Source organism: Carassius gibelio, chromosome B16, assembly GCF_023724105.1.
Source record: "Carassius gibelio isolate Cgi1373 ecotype wild population from Czech Republic chromosome B16, carGib1.2-hapl.c, whole genome shotgun sequence".
NCBI lineage: Eukaryota > Metazoa > Chordata > Actinopteri > Cypriniformes > Cyprinidae > Carassius > Carassius gibelio.
In genome coordinates this window covers 15,418,080-15,438,284 of record NC_068411.1, presented here as the reverse complement: position 1 = coordinate 15,438,284, position 20,205 = coordinate 15,418,080, and the positions used below count along the sequence as shown (strand labels likewise).

General features: G+C 35.2%; 1 protein-coding gene across 5 annotated transcripts in view; it reads right to left on the bottom strand.

Annotated features, from left to right (window-relative positions):
* ephb6 (eph receptor B6) overlaps positions 1–20,205 on the bottom strand; it is a 140,403-nt gene that overhangs the window by 7,370 nt on the left and 112,828 nt on the right. For 2 of the 5 annotated variants that reach the window (XM_052578017.1, XM_052578020.1), the window contains exons 4-10: positions 17,285–17,448; positions 16,718–17,013; positions 9,883–10,038; positions 4,840–5,111; positions 4,206–4,287; positions 2,046–2,170; positions 362–524 (exon numbers count right to left, since the gene is read on the bottom strand). In XM_052578017.1, the coding sequence (XP_052433977.1) occupies positions 362–524; positions 2,046–2,170; positions 4,206–4,287; positions 4,840–5,111; positions 9,883–10,038; positions 16,718–17,013; positions 17,285–17,448 (1,258 nt within the window). Of the gene's footprint in view, positions 1–361; positions 525–2,045; positions 2,171–3,024; positions 3,107–3,658; positions 3,931–4,205; positions 4,288–4,839; positions 5,112–9,882; positions 10,039–16,717; positions 17,014–17,284; positions 17,449–20,205 lie in introns of all 5 variants that reach the window. The other 3 variants (XM_052578018.1, XM_052578016.1, XM_052578021.1) reach the window with 3 other exon arrangements.

Below are 20,205 nucleotides of genomic sequence, written 5' to 3'. Positions count from 1 at the left end.
TTATTTACATAATATATCTGTGCACTGTGTAAATGTATAATGAAAATATAAATACACACACATACAGTATATATTTAGAAAATATTTATATTCATATAATTTATAAATATATTTAATAAATAAACCTAACATATTTTCCTTAAATATATACATGCATGGTTGTGTATTTATATATACATAATAAATAAACACAGTATGCTATGTAAACAAAATTAATCTTTTGACAGCACTAATATTTACATAAGCATTGGTCCTTTGCCTACTGAACAAGAAGCATTTGGTACTGAAGCATTATGATATTCTTTTATATGTGTTGGCTACAATGCTATATTCTGTGTGTCATGCTGTATTCCTGGCGTACCCATTGCTAGAGTGCTGAAGTAAATGGTGTGGCTGTAGGGTCCGAAGCCTCTCTCATTCCGGGCACGGATCTGGAAGGCGTAGATGGAGCCTGGTATCAGACCTCCAACTGTCACTGTGTTGGTTTCACTGAACACGCTCATAGCACTGTCCTCATCAGACCCCTGCCAGAGAGACAAAGCACCAGCTATTGACACAAGCATTACACAACCGTTGATACTGATGTACAGGGACAGTTCTCCTAAAAACAAAAATGATGTCCTCATTTACTCACCCTCATATCATTTCAGTGCTATTTCAGTATCATTTATAGATTATTAGAATTTTTTCTTTGCTTTTGTAATTTTGTCATTTTTATTTACATTTTATTACTATTGTTTTATATCTTTATTTAGAAGATTATTATATGACTTGTTTTCATTTTAATTTTAGTTACAATTTTAGTAATTTTATTAAGTGGTTTTGTCATTGTTGTTGTTATTATTATTATTTCTCTATTTAGCTTTTTTTTTAATTCAGTTTAATTTTAGTTTTAGTAATTTTATTACTTAAACTTGTTTTAGTTTAGTTGGAAGTGTAAGTTCTTCATCAAATATTTATATTTTATTTCAGCTTTATTTCAATAAAAATAATAATAATAAAAGTAATACCGTTTTAATAGTTAATTAGTTTGGGCTAACAATAACAGCATTAGTCATTTCAAACCCATATAACACAAAAGGATTGGACTGTTCACACTTTTCCTTGCAATCCTAAATGGAAACTCACCCAAATATGACATTTTTATCATTTACTAACCAGAATATTGGTTACGGTGTTAGTTGAGTATTGTTTATACAGTAGGCTATTATAGCATTTTTTAAGGTGTTACATTTTTTTTTCATTTTCAGTTTTCATTTTAATTTTGTACTTTTGTCATTTTTATGCGTTTAAATGTATTTTAGTTTATTTCAGTTTTATTAATTGTAGCACCTAAACTTGTTTCACTTACTTTTAAAATTTCATCTAATAATTATATTTTATTTTAATTAAGCTTAATAGTTTTAGCTTTAGTTAGCAATAACATCACTGGTGGATTTTTAGGTATGTACTGATCACAAATCCAGTCCCCCTTGTTAAAAATCAATATATTTCAAACACATTTATTTCACACTAATTAGTTAAAATCTATTAAAATATTTGCTGATATATCACTCCTTAATGATATAAAAAACATTCAACTTTATTCTCAGTGCTTCTTGTGCACACTGCACATTTTTTAATATCAAGCCTAAAATGTGATATATGTCACTATTGTTAAATGTAAAATGTCACTATTGATGAGGACTGTATGGTTTTTGAATAATATTGTTCTTTTCAATAAGTGTATCTGAAGTATCCTTCCAATAGTTCCACTTCAGCTGCGTATTTGTATAAAGTACATAAATATGTAAATATATTTGTAGTAGGCCTACTTAGCATGAAATAAATGTTTTAGTATATTTATTTTTTCTCGTTCGTGGAGGGCCATAGCCCATAGAGTTTAGCTCCATCTCTAATTAAACAACTGAACCAGCTAATCAAGGTCTTCAGTTCTGTTTTAGATCTAAAGGTATGGTGACGTGTTGGAGCAGGACTGTGGCCCTCCATAAGCGTGGAGTTTGACAAGCCTGCTTTCGATATATTGTATAAACAACAGTACTGACCTTGTCGTAGTACCGGAGCTGGTATTCTAGGATGTCCCCGTTGGGCCGGTCAGGCTGAGGCCAGGACAGTGTGATGGAGTCGTGAACTCTGTTCAACTGGTGCAGCATGGGCACCTCAGAAGGCACTGGAATTGCACATGTAATTATAAGAGTGACCACACGGGGGCTCATCACTTCATAACAGACAGCTACTTTTCTACTGCTCTGAATGCTTTAAAATAGATGTTCTCCTCCATCCTCATTATAAATGCTTTTTATCTGTTAATAGCGATAATACACACATGGATTCACATGTAATAAGTCATTTGCATCATGCTTTGCTGCGTGTTTGATGGTTAGATAGACATGTCTGAAACCTCATCTGTGTTAATGAGGTCATGAGTTAACCATTCTCCTCTCCCTCCCTCTTGTGAAGCCCCCTGACCCCCTTCGTCTCAGCCGCTTTCTCTGTCTGTTAATCAGTCATGTGGAAGCACACGGATAGGTGACTCAATCCTGTTCAATCAGCAGCACCCACGTCTCAAATAATGGTCAAGTTATGTATACTAGTCATATTAAAGGTCTGTAGAATCCATCTGAGCTTGAGTTACTACTAAAGATAGAAAAGAGAGAGAGCAAGAGAGGGGGAGGTCTGAATTGCGCCTTTTGTTTCCAAAGTTTCTGTGGGCTGCCACATTGATTATCCTCCCTCCATTCTTCCTATCTTTCCGTCTCTCTTGTTGCTTTCTTGACCATTATATGAAATGACAGCATATCGTGACCCAAAGCCACCTGGGTCCAAAGAGCAGATGAAGAAAAATGATGAACAGAAGAGAGAGATGGATGGAAAGACTGACCGTGGGGAGAGGAAGCGGAAAGACAGGGGTGGAGGACGACTAGTCATAGTGACAGACGCAGAAAGACCTTAATACACCGAACAGAGAGTTTGGTGCACACACATATTCTGGATAGTCCCAGCATACATTTGCTTTTCTCGTACCTGATTGGCTGGTGGTGAAGTTGATGCTGGCAAACTGAGGTGGAAAAGGGCTCAGCGCTGACACTTCATTTATTGCTTGAACCTGTAAAACCATACAAAACTCATTTTGCAGCTACGCTCTTCCATGGACATAAGCTGCATTAAGGCATAATGATGCATATTGTGTGGTGAATATTTATCAGGTTAAGTTTATTTTTGTAGCTTAATTTCTGTGTAGGAACTTGCACTGCTGTTTAAAATTTGGGGTTGGTAGGATATTTCTGAAAATTGTCTTTAAAGCTCACCAAGATTGCAAAATACAGTAAAAATGGTAATATCAAAGAAAATAATAACAATTCAAAATAATGGTTTTCTATTTTAATATATGTTAAGATGTAATTAAAGTGAGTGCCAAGCTGAATTTTCAGCAGTCATTACACCAGTCTTCATTGCAACATGATCTTTCGAAAAAAAATTTTTTGCCGTTAATTAATGTGTTAACACGAGAAAAAAACGCAATTTATAATAACGTTCCAAATCGAATGGTTATTTATGCTGTAATATTTATTGATTTATAACACAATCCTGTTATTCTATAATGTTAATCTACTATGAGACTCTGGGTCTATATGAACCAATGCCTGTAGGTAATTACCTGTATGAGGTATGTGACTCTAGTAAGCAGGTTTTTGAGGGTGACCCTTGTCTGCTTTAAGCCAGTTTGAGAAGGGGAAAAAGTGACAGTATCTCCACACCAGGAACACATGCTTGGTGGTGTGCTAGTAGCAGAGGGGCAGATTCGACACACCACACCGTACCAAACTTCACTCCGTCCCCCCATGTTCACAGGCGGTCTCCAGCGCAGTGACACCCCACCCTCTGAACTCTCATACTCCCACGACAGAGACGCCGGCGCTGATGGAGGGCCTGAGAAAGAAAACAAACACCGTCATGAAATTATATAAAATGACAGCATATCGTGACCCAAAGCCACCTGGGTCCAAAGAGCAGATGAAGAAAAATGATGAACAGAAGAGAGAGATGGATGGAAAGACTGACCGTGGGGAGAGGAAGCGGAAAGACAGGGGTGGAGGACGACTAGTCATAGTGACAGACGCAGAAAGACCTTAATACACCGAACAGAGAGTTTGGTGCACACACATATTCTGGATAGTCCCAGCATACATTTGCTTTTCTCGTACCTGATTGGCTGGTGGTGAAGTTGATGCTGGCAAACTGAGGTGGAAAAGGGCTCAGCGCTGACACTTCATTTATTGCTTGAACCTGTAAAACCATACAAAACTCATTTTGCAGCTACGCTCTTCCATGGACATAAGCTGCATTAAGGCATAATGATGCATATTGTGTGGTGAATATTTATCAGGTTAAGTTTATTTTTGTAGCTTAATTTCTGTGTAGGAACTTGCACTGCTGTTTAAAATTTGGGGTTGGTAGGATATTTCTGAAAATTGTCTTTAAAGCTCACCAAGATTGCAAAATACAGTAAAAATGGTAATATCAAAGAAAATAATAACAATTCAAAATAATGGTTTTCTATTTTAATATATGTTAAGATGTAATTAAAGTGAGTGCCAAGCTGAATTTTCAGCAGTCATTACACCAGTCTTCATTGCAACATGATCTTTCGAAAAAAAATTTTTTGCCGTTAATTAATGTGTTAACACGAGAAAAAAACGCAATTTATAATAACGTTCCAAATCGAATGGTTATTTATGCTGTAATATTTATTGATTTATAACACAATCCTGTTATTCTATAATGTTAATCTACTATGAGACTCTGGGTCTATATGAACCAATGCCTGTAGGTAATTACCTGTATGAGGTATGTGACTCTAGTAAGCAGGTTTTTGAGGGTGACCCTTGTCTGCTTTAAGCCAGTTTGAGAAGGGGAAAAAGTGACAGTATCTCCACACCAGGAACACATGCTTGGTGGTGTGCTAGTAGCAGAGGGGCAGATTCGACACACCACACCGTACCAAACTTCACTCCGTCCCCCCATGTTCACAGGCGGTCTCCAGCGCAGTGACACCCCACCCTCTGAACTCTCATACTCCCACGACAGAGACGCCGGCGCTGATGGAGGGCCTGAGAAAGAAAACAAACACCGTCATGAAATTAAACTTTGGAGGGATTTGGTTAATATTTGGGTAAATGACAAATGAGTGCCCATGGTTAAGAAAATTAAGCCTTTTAAATTATTTAATTTTTTTTCAGAAATGTTATTTGTATTCATGTCATGTCATAAACAACAAAAAAATTATTTTGAATATATTTTTTTCATTGAATGACTTATCATAAAGTAAAATTATCAAAATAGCCTTTTTTATATCTTAATCATAATCACTTCATAATCAAAATCTTCATAAAATATTTTTCATGTCTTTTTCAAGGTACAATTTTTTGTTGTTAATGTTTTATCAGTCATATTCATATTATTATTATTGTTTTACAAATGAAACAAATCAGTGAGTTTGAGGTTCTGCGGGGGTCCTTTCTATGAAATCATTTTCTGTTTTCTGTCATTAAGTCATTTTCTATTTTTTCTTCTGCATGTTGGTCACACCAAGTGTCTTGTTTTGGCAGACAATACATTTTTCAAAATTAATAAGCTTTGAAGAGGTTTTGCAGAGATATTATTTTTCCAAGAAATAAGAACAATGTAATTCTTCCAATGAGACTATTTTTCCATCATTATGATATCATCCTGCAATTTTTTTTATATATATATATATATATATATATATATATATATATATATATATATATATATATATTGTTCCATCACATCAAGGCAAAAAGATGCTTTCCAAAACCTACCCCTCTCTGTTCCTCTCTGATGGAACAAGCTGCCAAGCTCAATCCTAAGTGCTGAGACCATCATAACTTTAAAGCAGCTGAAGACACACCACTTTTGAAACTTTATCCCCACACAGCCTTAAACCAATGCATTTACAAAAAATAAATAAAATAAAAATCTTCTCTGCATGCCTCCTCTTCTCCAGCTTGCTACATAATTTAGATGTAAAATAATTAGGGATGCACGATATTGGATTTTGGCCGATATTCGATATGCCGATATTTTCTAAATAATTTTGGCCGATGCCGATACCGATATCGATATGTATACAAATATATACTGATATATTTACAAATATATACTGATATATTTAAACTTTAATTTTACTGAAGAGAAATCCATGTATCTCTTCTGTACTGATTCTACCATAAATTTATTATTTTACAAATGTAGACAGACGTTCACATCTGAAAAACAGGTCAATTATTTCACTTGGAGAATATCGGTTTGGCTCATCGGCAGAAATATTCATATCGGCCGATACCGATAATGGTCATTTTAAGCTTTTATCGGCCGATACCGATGTTGTGCCGATATTATCGTGCATCCCTAAAAATAATCTTGTCATTGTATACATATTGTTAAGCCACTGACAAATTGCTTTTGTTCCACTTTTGTGAGTTGCATAATAAGGTCTTCTAACTGCATAAAATTAAAAGCAAAATTGTTATTGTATTTTTGCATAAATTAATATATCAGAAAAAAAGTGTTTGATGTCATTGACCAGGGCTTTCACATCAGAGGAATGTTTTCATAGTTCCTTTAACTATTGGCAGAAGTACCTGCTTTTTCTACCTGCTATAACCCTTTTTTCATACTCAACATGATGTTTCGCATTAATTCATTTCCAACACACTGTAAAAAAAAACATCAAAAGGTTCACTCTATGAATGCAATCATAAGCTTTTCCAGCATCTGGCCACAATGAAGTGATATTATTATTTTACGCATCCTTCAACAATCAATCATTAAAAGGAAATTTAAAAGTGTAAAAGCATTGACTAATTACTTTCAACATACCACAAATAACACCAAAAGCTTGATTATTTCCCCAACAATGTCATGCATAAATATCACTGTAGTGATATTATGTAACACACTGTAGATTGCCTTAATCGAACATGTTCATTGATATTAACATTGAGTGACAATTTTTCAAAAAGGTATTTTTGAATTATTATTTTAACAGATAACAAATATTGTATTATCTGCTTTAGAAACATTTCAGTAAATACTGCTAACAGGGATTAGAACAGAATTGCATTTTATAGCATCCACATGAAAACAAACCTGGAAAGAGACATGAGGATTTGGGCAGAAAAGTGAGAGACTCTTAGTGCATTCCAGTTAATTATTCATGGGATGCATGGTAAATGAAATCGGGGGTAATTGGGAGTAAATTGAAAATAGAACATGAAGTGAAATGAAATTAAATGATTTGTTTTAGTCTTTTTGAGTGGAACATCTCCAAACCAGAAGGGCCTCCCATTTTAAAACGCAGTCACCTTGCTAGAAAAAAGGTGTATAATTACTGTACCACAACAAAATCCTCTGGGTTCTACCTTAAGGGGTACAAATGCTTGTGACTGCTTAAAAATAAAGGTTCTTTATTAGCATCGATAGTTCCATGAAGAACATCCATGGAACCTTTCAAATGTAGAAATGTTTCTTTATAGTAGAAAAAGTCTCTTTAGATTTTTAAGATGCTCTTCAAAATGGTTAATTGAAGAACTGTTCACTGTAAGGTTCTTTGGGGAACAAAAAACACCCTTTTGGGGTTTTTATTTTTAAAAGCGTTGGGCAGTACCATGAAACAAGAAATATTTGTACCTTTATTTTTTTACCCATAAACTCACAGTAGTTCTTTAAGGGTACACATTACTACATTAAGGTACCAATACCCACCTTTTAGGGGAGATAAGGTAAAAAGTTGCCCCTATAAAAAGCCAGAGACACACTGTACAAATTCCGGCTGTCCCAGACAAAAGATGTGGTGATTACTCTGATCGTGGCTTTTAATCGGTGGTCCTGTGTCGTACAGTAAGAGAGGTTCAAAGATGGCTGTTGTTATGGTCTTGCGACCAAAGACAGCCTACGATAATTTTCTGACAGTAGGTGAGTTTCCATTCTAAATTTGTGCAAAACTTTGGCGATATTTTATAAATGTTGATAAAAAAAAGTATTGTGAAATGATGGTGTTTTCATTAACCAATGTTATGCGACTAAAACGTTACCTTTTGCCTCTCGTGATAAGTCATGGCAATGGGTTTTGGTGGGATTTTGATGGATTTTGGCTATATTCAAAGGAGGCTTATGCATGTATCTACAGAAGCAGCAAAGAGAGCCACTTCAGAAACATGCCTTGCATGACTGGAATAAATCATAGACTGTATAAAAACATAAAAAAGCTATCAGCTTCAGTGGCTGTATCAGAGCCACACTGCAGCGCAAACCTGTGCAGTGTAAATTGTCTAAGCAATGATGGTAGGGAAACCCCCTTTATACGGCAGCGAAGCCACTTAGGCCTATCACTGAATCACTGAAGAATGATCATCGAGTTTTTACATAGGCCATGTGACCTGTAAATGTGAAAAAAAAAAAAAAAAACATTTCCATTGCAGTTTTGCGAATTATTCCTTTTTCACATTAACTGAAAACCACCTTAAGTGTAAGAACATTTTAGTAATATATGGGCGTTTTTGCGGAATTGATGCGTTTCCATTAGGGATATTTTCAATTCGCAATTAAAATTTGTGCAATTTGAAGGGAAATGGAAATGCGCGAAATTCATCACCACCCCAAGTGCCCTATTTTAACGATCTAAACGCAAAGTAAGCGCACGGCGCAGGTACACTCAGGCCGTTTCCAAATCCACTTTTGCTATTTTAACGACAGAAAAACGGTTGGTGTGTCCGGGCACATGGTCTAAACGGGTTGTCCTTATTTTTAATGAGTAATGGGTGTTTTTTGGGCATAACGTGCAATAAACCAATCAGAGTCTCATCTTCCATTCCCTTTAAGAGCCAGTTGTGCTCGTGCCCTGATGGATTTGCTATTTACGCGGCAGAATTTGGCAAGTGCAAAGATATTAGCATCTCCAAGATGAAATGGAGATGCTCGTGTGCAAGCAAATAGATAGCCTAATTCTGATACATGTGATAACTATTCATTATGACACGTAGGCATTAAATTCTTATGCATTGCAATCCTTTAATTTTTAATATTTGGCATGTTTGTGTGCTGCTGTGCATCCTTGCGTTTAATAAGCAGCGTGAGCGCTCTTTAAATAACAAAGAAAAAACATTGCGGCAGACTTTAGACCAGGTTTGAGTTGGTCTATGGCGCAGTCTATTTTCAGCTCCTAAAAATAGCAATGCACCTGAACACACCTCTTTTTTAGACCAGCACGCCCATGGGCGCACAAATGAGTGCAAATGCATTTGCTAATTAAACGACCTGGCGCTGGATGGGAAAATGTAGGTGAAAACGCGAGGTGTATGATAGGGCCCTAAGTGTGTTTGCAGCTACAACCCACGTTTAATGACCAGCCAATACAAATGCCATATGAAATCAGCACGACATGGCGCTAAAACATAAATCTAATTACCTTAAGCTCTTATCCCTTCCTCTTTCACCACTTTTTTTGTCACACATACAAACTACAACAGGTAAAGTGTGATTCAACTTGCTCTTATGTTTACCACTAGCGCATAATGATGACATTTTATGCTTCTAAAGTACCATGCGTCATAGCATACGAGTCAATATTTATCATCGTACAGTCTACATACATGTTTTACCCAAGTTTATTAGATCCATGTCACATGTTGTGATTTTATAAGATTGATAAATCATGCAATGTTTCTTGGGCTTAAGGGTACTGCCCCAGCGACTATGCCTAATGCAAGTTTTTTACATTTTGTATGCTAGTTTATTTACAATGCTTGTTTATCCTTTGTCTTATCTTCTTACATACATTATAGCTAGTTGCGCTCTTACTTGTGCAGGCAGTGGTGTTAGCATCGGTGGGTGCGCGGTAGTAGCCACTCCGACATTCACAAAGTTTAGACCCTTCTGAACTGGTTCTGCTGTTAGCTGGACACTCTGTGCACGAAACTGAGCCGGCCACAGGTTTATAGGACCCGACTGAGCATGCTATTGAAAAGACACAAAAGAAAAACATTATAATTATGGCACAAAATGCACTCAAGCTGTTTGGAAAGTGTCAGATTCCGGCTTGGGAATTCTATCAATTACACCAAGAACTGGATGGCGAGTACAGAAGGGCCATATAATGATCCAACTGGATGCCACGACTGGCAAGTGAAATATAAACTGTCACAAAAAGAATTGGAAAACAATTAGTTTCAGACACACTCAATTAGTGGGTGGAAATTTAATAATCAAGGTCTATTGTTCTCTAAGGCACTTTGTTTTGTTTAGTCAGATGTATAATTATCAAGAAAACAAGAAGCAAAGGCATAGTCGCTCAGCTTGATTGTTGTTATTCTGACAGAGTGTAATTCAATGAGAAATCGCTTCTGGTTTTGTAACATGTCACATCTTCAGAATCACTCGCCACCCAGTGATGTAATTGCTATGACCCTGAGATCTCTGATTGGCTGTTAATGTTAAGAAAAACGCTGCTTCATTGGACTGTTTGCAATTGGATATACTCTGCAGCTGTGAAACACGTCAACCTTTTACTGGAGATCGACTGTGACCCAGCTTGAACCTCAGCAATGATCTCCATCCTTTCAATTGTGTGGCTACAGAACAAACCACAACAAACACAATATTAGGTACACTGGGGAATCAATATGTTTGCATAACCCGCACTGAAATGTCCAAGTGAATCAGGCTTATCAAACAATATAACCACTGAGTCAGAGAAGAGCATGTTTTATGACACTTGTGACAGGAATGCTGTGATATGTTCAAGTGCTTTGACACTGTAATGCTTTAACATAATTACGGTTGATAGAGTTAAGAGTTTCTGTTTCATTCTTGTCAGCCTTGAAGTTCTCACACGTCCTCTGCCCTCCAGTGAATAGACAGGTCAGGCACGTATAACACATTTAAAGCACTTCAAAGAGAGACAGAGAGAGAAGGGACGAAAGAGATTTCAGCTTGCAGGAAGCTAAAAGGATTTTTATGTTCTCACTTGTCTGTCAGGTTTGATATTCACTCCTAAACAATACTGAGAGAAGTGAGAAAGAACGAATGAAAGATGGGCATCGTGAGAGAAAAGAAAGAGAGCGTTGTCCATCTATCTTTCATGTGGTTGGATTATATTATCCTGTGACAAAAGACACGTTCTAGCTACAAAACTTCCTCACTCCTCAGACATCTCCAACACCTTTCAACATTTCTCTTTTTCTTATTCACACTCTCCGTTCGCCCACTTATCAGCCAATCGCTTTCTCATTTCCTTCTCTAGCGGCCACTATTTAGCCACAGGGCATCTAGTTTCCTCATAAAAATTATTTAACACATTTATGGCTGTTATTAATTGGCCCAGATTTCTTATCAATTAATGAGATCAATTTGATTCAAATTCAATTTGATCCGTAGAAGGCAGTCACAAAAGGTGTTTTCATGACATGCATTTCTGTCATTAGAGTATATATATATATATATATATATATATATATATATATATATATATATATATATATATATATATATATATATATATATTAATTTTTATGTGTTAAATTGAAAAAAAATGATGCTATTTTTAAGGAAATCCAGTGTTGAAAATGAAGGGGTTAAATGTTTTCAAGAGGCACAGAAATCACTGGCAGTAAACATTTGAAATATTTAATCATAATGTTTTTTACAGCCTTTCTTTCTCCAACACATGACAAAGTGTGTGGCTTGGCTTATACTGCCAGATAACCCATGCTGGTTCTAGAAAGCTGATTCTATTATGAATTTATAAAATTCTATCAAATGTTCTATTTAATGAGATCATAATCTCATATTATTTCACACACACACACACACACACACACACACACACACGTAACATTTGTACACACACACACACACACACACACATGTGATTCTTGGATGAACAGAAAGCTCAATTAAGCAGAATTAATTTAAAATAGAAATTGTTTCTAACATAATAAATGTCTTGAATTATAAATTATATATATATATTATATATATAATATAATATATATATATATATATATATATATATATATATATATATATATATATATATATATATATATATATATATATATATATATATATATGTCAGACACCATATAAAATTAAAAACTGATTGAAACTATTATATAACTATATCATTAATTATATTTGTTGTACAATCAAATATAACTTTATATTATATTATATTATATTATATTATATTATATTATATTATATTATATTATATTATATTATATTATATTATATTATATTATATTATATTTTCATTTTAGTGAAAGTGCATGTTGGTTTAAACAGGTTTATGTGTGTGTTTGACAAATCGAGAGTGAATTGAGCTAAAGGCATTGCTGGAGGAGGGGCTGTTCATGTTTAAATAGAGCTCGCCTCAAACAAAAACAAAAGTGATGAAAAATTAAATTAGGGAATGTGTTGTATTCAGAGAGGAACTGAAAGAGACATTGAAAAAGGTGCAGATGAAGGGAAACTATAAAAGCAAACGGACAGAGAGAACGAGAGACCTTAGTGGAGTGTATAATTTGCCGTTGACATCGTACTTGGTATTTAGATCGCTGACCCAATTTCTCTCTCTCTCTCTCTTTTTCTCTCTCTGTCTCTCTTCCTCTCGTGGTTGCTCTCATTCTCTTTATTTGGCTTGCAGCGTTACAACTAAAGCACACAGATGCACAAGCACACATAAACACATGAACACTCAAACAACAAACAGTGACTGACACACAACTTCAAAAACGGGACATAAAAAGGTATGCACTGGTTTAGTGCTCTCTCTCTCTCTCTCTCTCTCTCTCTCTCTCTCTCTCTTCCACTTTCTCTCTTTGGGCTGTGCATCTCAAACCGCTATGTAGAAACCACCCTAGGAAATACATTTTACTCTAATTAATCTCCATAATTATCCCATTTAATGTGAAATGATTTGCTTGTAATGCTCTGCTGACTCTTGGCATTACACAATGCATTTGTTTTCTGTTAATTAGATTGTTCAGCAGTGGCTAAAGTGGAGACTGAAAGCTCCTGGACGTCCCATCTGTAGTGGACAGCCGTTTGATAGCGGATGATTTGAGTATGATACAACTAAATCATGCTTGCACAAAAAAAAAAAAAAAAGAAAAGAAAAAAAAACATCAAACACAAATGGCCAACTCTTTTGGCAGGCCTTTCCTCTCACAAAACATTAAAAATAAAACATATTCACAGTTTGTTGCTCTGGAGCAGCCTGTGGAAATAAGCAAATACAGGCAATCTACTATCAACAAGCTTTGTGGATAATATGATAGTATTTATAGCAACAGTGCCAGTGGTTTTAATACATTCAGGAAACTCTCTGCAAATTATAAACAACCTCATGGTCACCAGAGGTTACATTATGGTTTCATTCTTTTAAGAGAATCCTGTAAAACTGCATTGTCACTGAATACCCCAGTCACTGAATGACAGGAGTCAAGAGTTGCTTTTTTGCTATTTGAATGGCATTAGCAACATAGAGGATATCAATTTTCCATCAAATTATCATCACCCCTACATTCAAAGCTGAGATTTAGTTTATTAGTAAGTCAGAAGTGGGAATGAGTCATTCCACCTAAAAAAACACTAATCTAACAAAAAACATTATCTGGAAGATTCTGTAAATGACATTTGATATTAGGCACAATCGGATGAAAAGATGGATGCTAAGCTGTCCACTATGCAGTAAAAAGTATTCATCTGTGGATGAGCAGGTGTTATTGTTTCATCTGCTTGGTCATGCTTTAAAGACTATCGAATCTGAGGTCAAAGCAAAAGAACATTCAATATCTTTGAGGGCTATGAGACTTGATCTTTAGCAAACAACTCACTCAGACTCAATCTGTTGTCTGATATCTACACATATGTCTAGAAAATATTTATACAATGTGTATCTGTATCGGTAGATGTTCACTGAACGCTCATTTAATATATATATATATATATATATATATATATATATATATATATATATATATATATATATATATATATATATATATATATATATATATATATATATATATATATATTAGATTTGCCATTGTCTGACACTCACTTAGAAAAACACAATTTTAAATCTTTAGCAGATCTTATCCATTTTCAGAAGAGAAGGAAATCTCAACAAGACAAGACAGAGCAGGTTACTTTAGTTATGAAACACGGTCTCAGGTTTAAAATTTTGATCAATTTAGGTCAATTCACATTCTTGTCACTTGAGTTACTAAGCTCTGATAGCAATACAGGGCAGATGGAAGTTCAAATCGGTTTGCTGCTAAATGAGACATCATCAAATTTGAATGTAAATGAAATATGGAACAGCTGCACTCAAGAATATACATCACGTATAACATGCCATAGCACTCAAAATAAAACTTGCTCCACACACGACTCCATCTGTCAATCTAGCATGTTCTGTGTGATTTCTGCTATCTCAGTGCTCTAGTCTTCAACTCATGTCCACTACTATGTCCTTCCCCCTCCTCTTCCCTGTGGTTTCTGTCACTTGTTCAGCTGAATGGCCATTACTTCACCATGACCTAAATGTGTCACATCCCTCTCTTATCCCACTCTCTCTCCATCTCCCCACCACTCTACTTTCGTCTTCAAGATATCCCAAAACTTCTTGTCTGATTTACTCGCATCGCCCCCAGAATTTAACCCCTTTCAGCTCTCCTTCACTTCGGTTGCATGTCTATCTCTCTTCCTCTCTGACCTCATTTCCTCCATTTGATAGACAGAAAAAAATTGACTTGATGAAAAAGATGAGTGCGTCTTTAACATTCCAGAAATTCTCACTCTTTTTGTTTCTTCTCTGTCAGCCAACAGACAATACAAAATAAAAAAAAGAAGAAGAGGAAGGAGAAAGACAATATAAAAAAAAGAAAATACAAAACTTGTGTAATTCCATGTAGGCTATGGGTAATCAGATGCACATTTAAAACTGGAATATAATCTAATATCAATTACATGCATTGCATAAACATATAATCCTTTCTGCATTACAATCCGCCATCAAAATGAAAAATGTAATTATTCCAGCTGCTGTGAGAAAAGGCTATAAACGATCCGCTCCCTGCAGGAACTTCACATGCAATAGCCTAGTAGCTGGGACAACTTCTTTATGTTTACAGACGCGACGTAATGACACAGTACCACACTCAAATTTCCAACGAAAACCTACCTTTACCACTCAAATTAAGAAAACATTATTATAAGCTTAACATTGTGAATCAGGCTAAAGTAAGAAGATAGTTTGAACACTGGCTGGTGTTGGACTGCAGCTTTAAAAATATTATTTTGTATCAATAAATAAGTCTTTACTGTTTATCTGTTATTATTTAGACTAACATGAATTTGTACTACCCTAACATAATCCTAACAGACATTTAGCTTACCCTTTAAGAAGTATTATTTAACTAACATTTTTCCAAATGGGGACTGTCGTTAGTTAACTCGTGGAGACAAATTTGTAACTTGCAATCACAAAAAAGTGCATGCAATACAGCACATCTTTTGTGTCTTTAATTAGATCTGTGTTTATGGGCCTTTTCCCGCTTGTCTGACTACACAGTGTGTCATTTTCTGTCCATCAAATTCCGTTGTTAATTAGCATTCTGAGTTCTGATTCAAAGATAAGTGACACAACAATGACGCATACACAATGAAATGATAAGGTGAGTGAAAGGGGGTTGCTGGTTAGAAGTATTTGTCAAACGTTAGCGAATCATCCTCAGTGTAAATGTGATGAGCTCAGGTCCAGCCCATGGGTTTGTTGGGCCCCAGACAAAATCATGTAAATGGGCCCCACCAATAGTGAGATAACATGAAATCTAAACAAAGTGTACTGAGATAAAAAAAAAATCTCTTCAAATAAGCACACTGACTGTACATAGGTTGTCGACAAATAGCATTTTTAACATTAAGCTTAGGTGAATGTATAAAGAATGTATAAATTTTAGGTGCTATGTCTAATCGCTCTTAATTGTTACCTTTCAACTTTTATCAGTTCACCTGAATAGTAATGTGATAGAACAAATAAATGAAATAAAAAATAAATTGTTTGAAAAAAGTTTGAAAATATGTATATATTCTTTTTTCATTTGTTGAGTAGACACTTTTAATGCTTAAAAACTCTTTTTAGAGTATCTTTACGAATATTTTAGGAAAATAGTAATAAAGACTTCGCTTCGGTTGTGACTTTTGTTTTAACAAGTTATAAATGATTCAATGACTCACTCATAAAAAAGATTTGCTGACACCTACTGACCTTACGATGTGACCTGCAGAATAAATCACTGAATCTGAACAAATCTATTTGGTGATTTTTTTTTTTTTCAAAGTTTTGAGTCGCTGAGATGAATCAAATTCCACATCATTGGACTACAAGTTTGTAAACTCACCTAAACATGCCAAGCTACTATATATAACTGGGATTTATCAAAATCCTGATCATAATACAACATGTTTTGTTTACTCAACTAAACAGTCCAAGCTATTAGGATTAGGCTCATATCCTGTCACTGAATTAACCAGTGAACAAATATTTTTTGTGATTGGATTAAAAGAATTTGAGTCACTGAGATGAATCAAAATTCCCGCCATTAGACTGCATGTTTTACTGACTCACCTAAACAGGCCGAGCCATTATGATTGGGCTCATATCCTGCATCACACGTGCATCCTCCAACAGGCACCAGCCATTCACCTTCTGTGTTACAGTGCATTCTCGGTGCTGTCCCACCCTGTGATTGGCTGTGAGGTACACAAGTTCCAGTCACTGGAACTAGAGACGTTGGCTCCGCCCCTGAGGGCGTGGCTGGGTAGAAAGCCAGGAAGCGACTGGTTGCTGGACAGCGACGATAAAATACGGAAACACCCATGAGTGACACACATGCTCCGCTGTCTACTATAGCTAAAACAAACCTGAAAAAGACAAAAATAAGCATGATGAAAAAAGACAGATGATAACCTTAGCAGCCATCAAAACATCCGTTGAGACCATACAGACTAATAACAGTTGTTTGTTTTCATATTCAGACCATATCAAGGTAAATATTAACACTGTGGCTGATATTTACTCAGCTGAATTGCCTGATCCTGAGTGACCATATCCTCATTTCATCTGCACACAATGACTTTCATTCATCAAAAGGTTTAGTGGAGACAGAGGAAAGGTAAAAGGTCATCATCGTACCCTTTTCGTGTGAGAGGAGCAAAGCTGCGGGTTTTGATGTTAATGCGTCGGGCGTTCTCAGGTTTGTACTGGTGAGGTAGACTTGGCTCCACGCGACTGAAACTCTTGTCTGCTGCAATGGTGTCGATCTTCACCCAGCCCTCTCTTGTCTCTCCATTGGAAGGCTTGAGGAGAGAGAGAGAGAGAACCTCAGAGAGCAGTACTACTACTACTCAATATATGTCTGTCACGTTTAAAAGGAAATTTTGGCAAAATGTTGAATTCTGTTATCTAATCCACCTTATGTCGTTTCAAACCCATATGCTGTGATTTCATGCATGTCAGATCTGCGTCATGTTCAGCAGTGACAGCTCTTAGAGTAATAGCAGTTAAATTACATAAAAACCTATGAGAAATGTTTCTTGAGAACTAATTCAGCCCCGTAAAATTATTTTAATTTCAAATGTAAAAGGCTAAAAAAATCCTACAGTAAAAAGTGTCCTTACTGTATAAGAAAAAATGTCATAGATCCAAATTTACATTTCATGTTAGCTTACAGTAAATAGTACTGTTTAAAATATGTTTGCAATAAAGTGCTGCCATATTATTAAAGCAAAATCTGTAAACTGACAATCCCAGCATTCCTTAGTTGACACTTTACATTTGATTTAATTGACAAAATTGTGGTTTATAATTGGTTTTGTTATCAGTTATGTATATTTGGGTTTTATGTGACAACTTATGTGGTTAAATTTATGTTTATTTTAGTGTTGAGTGTTACCATGATGCTGTTATGTAGATATATGACATGACATAGATATATTAGTATTTACTTCAGTTTGTGGAGAGGCTATGGTGCTTTGTAAATTGACAGATTTGTAAATTGAATTGTAATTCGGCACTGTGATTAGTTTTTATTTATTTATTTTTTTTACTGTTTGAGTGTTTACTGCAGCAGTTAACAGTGGTGAACGCCAACAGTGCAATATTCTCGTGGACACAAGCTCCAATGTAGCCTGCTATTCATTCTAGTCAAATCTCCAAGCAAAATGCCATCAGATGTGTCCCTGGAAGTTGGTCTTTCACTGAATAAATAGCAGCATATGGGTTTGGAGCAACATGAGGGTGATTAAATAATATAACAGAACCTCAGTTTTGGGACGAACTATTCCTTCTAGGAGCTATTTTTAGTGCGGCAGCATTTAAACACAAGAAGGCAAAAAAGAAGAGATGACAAGGGTTTTACATAATGCTTTACATAATGCTGCAAATCTATGGTTTTTGATTTACATGATGATGGACCACATAACATTTCCAGAGATATAACAACAGCTTATATTTCTTGTTTTTAGCATGATCTTCTCCCCTGACGAATAATACGCCACACAAACCACTGAGACTCCACAGAACAGTGTCATAAAACCACTCTGTGTATCTTCCTCTAACAAACACAACCAGGAAATTGCACTCGTAGAAGTTATACATCCCTTGAGGCCATCCTTCCCAGAAAAGTCTAAAGATATATTCAGCAGTGTTGATTCACATTGTTAATTGAACAACAGGATAATAATAATTCAATTAGTATTTGATTTGATTGAAGCTATGAAAGATACATGATATTTAACATTAATATATTATTCATTGGAAGCCTGCAGGCATATGTCAGAGGTTTCAGGTTTCATCTTTTCTTCTTAGTGTGCATCTGAGGAAATGTAGTTCATACAATAAACAGACACTCAAAGAGCATGCAGGTCTTATTTTCTTTAAAAAACGATTCCCATTGGATCCTCAGGCTGCATCATAACAAATCTTCTAAGTATGTCTTAGTTAGTCAAACAAAACAGAATGCTACAAGACTGAATGCTGCCAAAATCCTTCATATGATGTCTGTGTGTGGGTGTAGGACAAGGTATCCAACAACCCAGCATTTGGTAACAGGCTAAACACACTCATGTTAGTTTTATGATGCTAATACTGTCCTGCAGAATAACTGAGGAAGGGATCATTGGAAAGAAAGTCTTGAGTTGTGCACACTGAAGTTTTCAGACATGACCTCGAGATGTCTCCTTGCCTTATAGTTACATTTGTGGGGCATAGCAGTCATAATACCGGCTACGGATCTTTTCGGATAATTTTGGAGATTATACTTAATGACAAGTATAATCACAAGTCCTTCCATCATGTATTATTATACATTAATATTAATTTTCTGAGCCATACAGAGTGTTGGTTTCATAGGGTTTTGATTTTTATATACCATTTAAATAAATATTTAAATATAATAAAATGCAGCCATAAAGTAAAAAAAATTACATCGTTAAATATCTATTTCAAATAAATGCTTTTTTAGCTTCCCATTCATCATAAATTTCTGAAATAATAATAATAATAATTCTAGCACGGTTTCTAATTTGACTAAATCCGTGTATTAGAATGATTTTTGAATGATGGCTGCTGAAAATTCAGCATTACTATCAGAGGAATAAATTGTATTTTAAAGTATACCGAAATAGAAAACAGTTATTTTAAATTGTAGTAATATTTCACAATATTACTGATTTAGCTGTATTTTTTTTTTTTAGCAAAATAAATGCAGCCTTGGTGAGAATAAATAAGATTTTATAAGAAACACTGATCCTGAACTTTTAAATGTTAGTGTAATTCATTAAAATCATTTTGTTTTTGTGTGTGTGTATGTGTTGGTAGGACTATGTGTCTTTTTGGCCAAATTACTTTTTAAATATTCATATTTTAACATTTATTTTTAATTCAGAAGATGCTTAAATCATTGTGTGTGAGTTGGATTATTCCTGTATTTTGTAATGAATGAATAGCCAAAGATAAAATTGAATATCATATCATTGACCCATGTACCATTGTGCTTAGTACAAATTTCTCAATCCTCCTTCAATCTCATTAAAGTCTCTGGCTTGGGCCTTAAA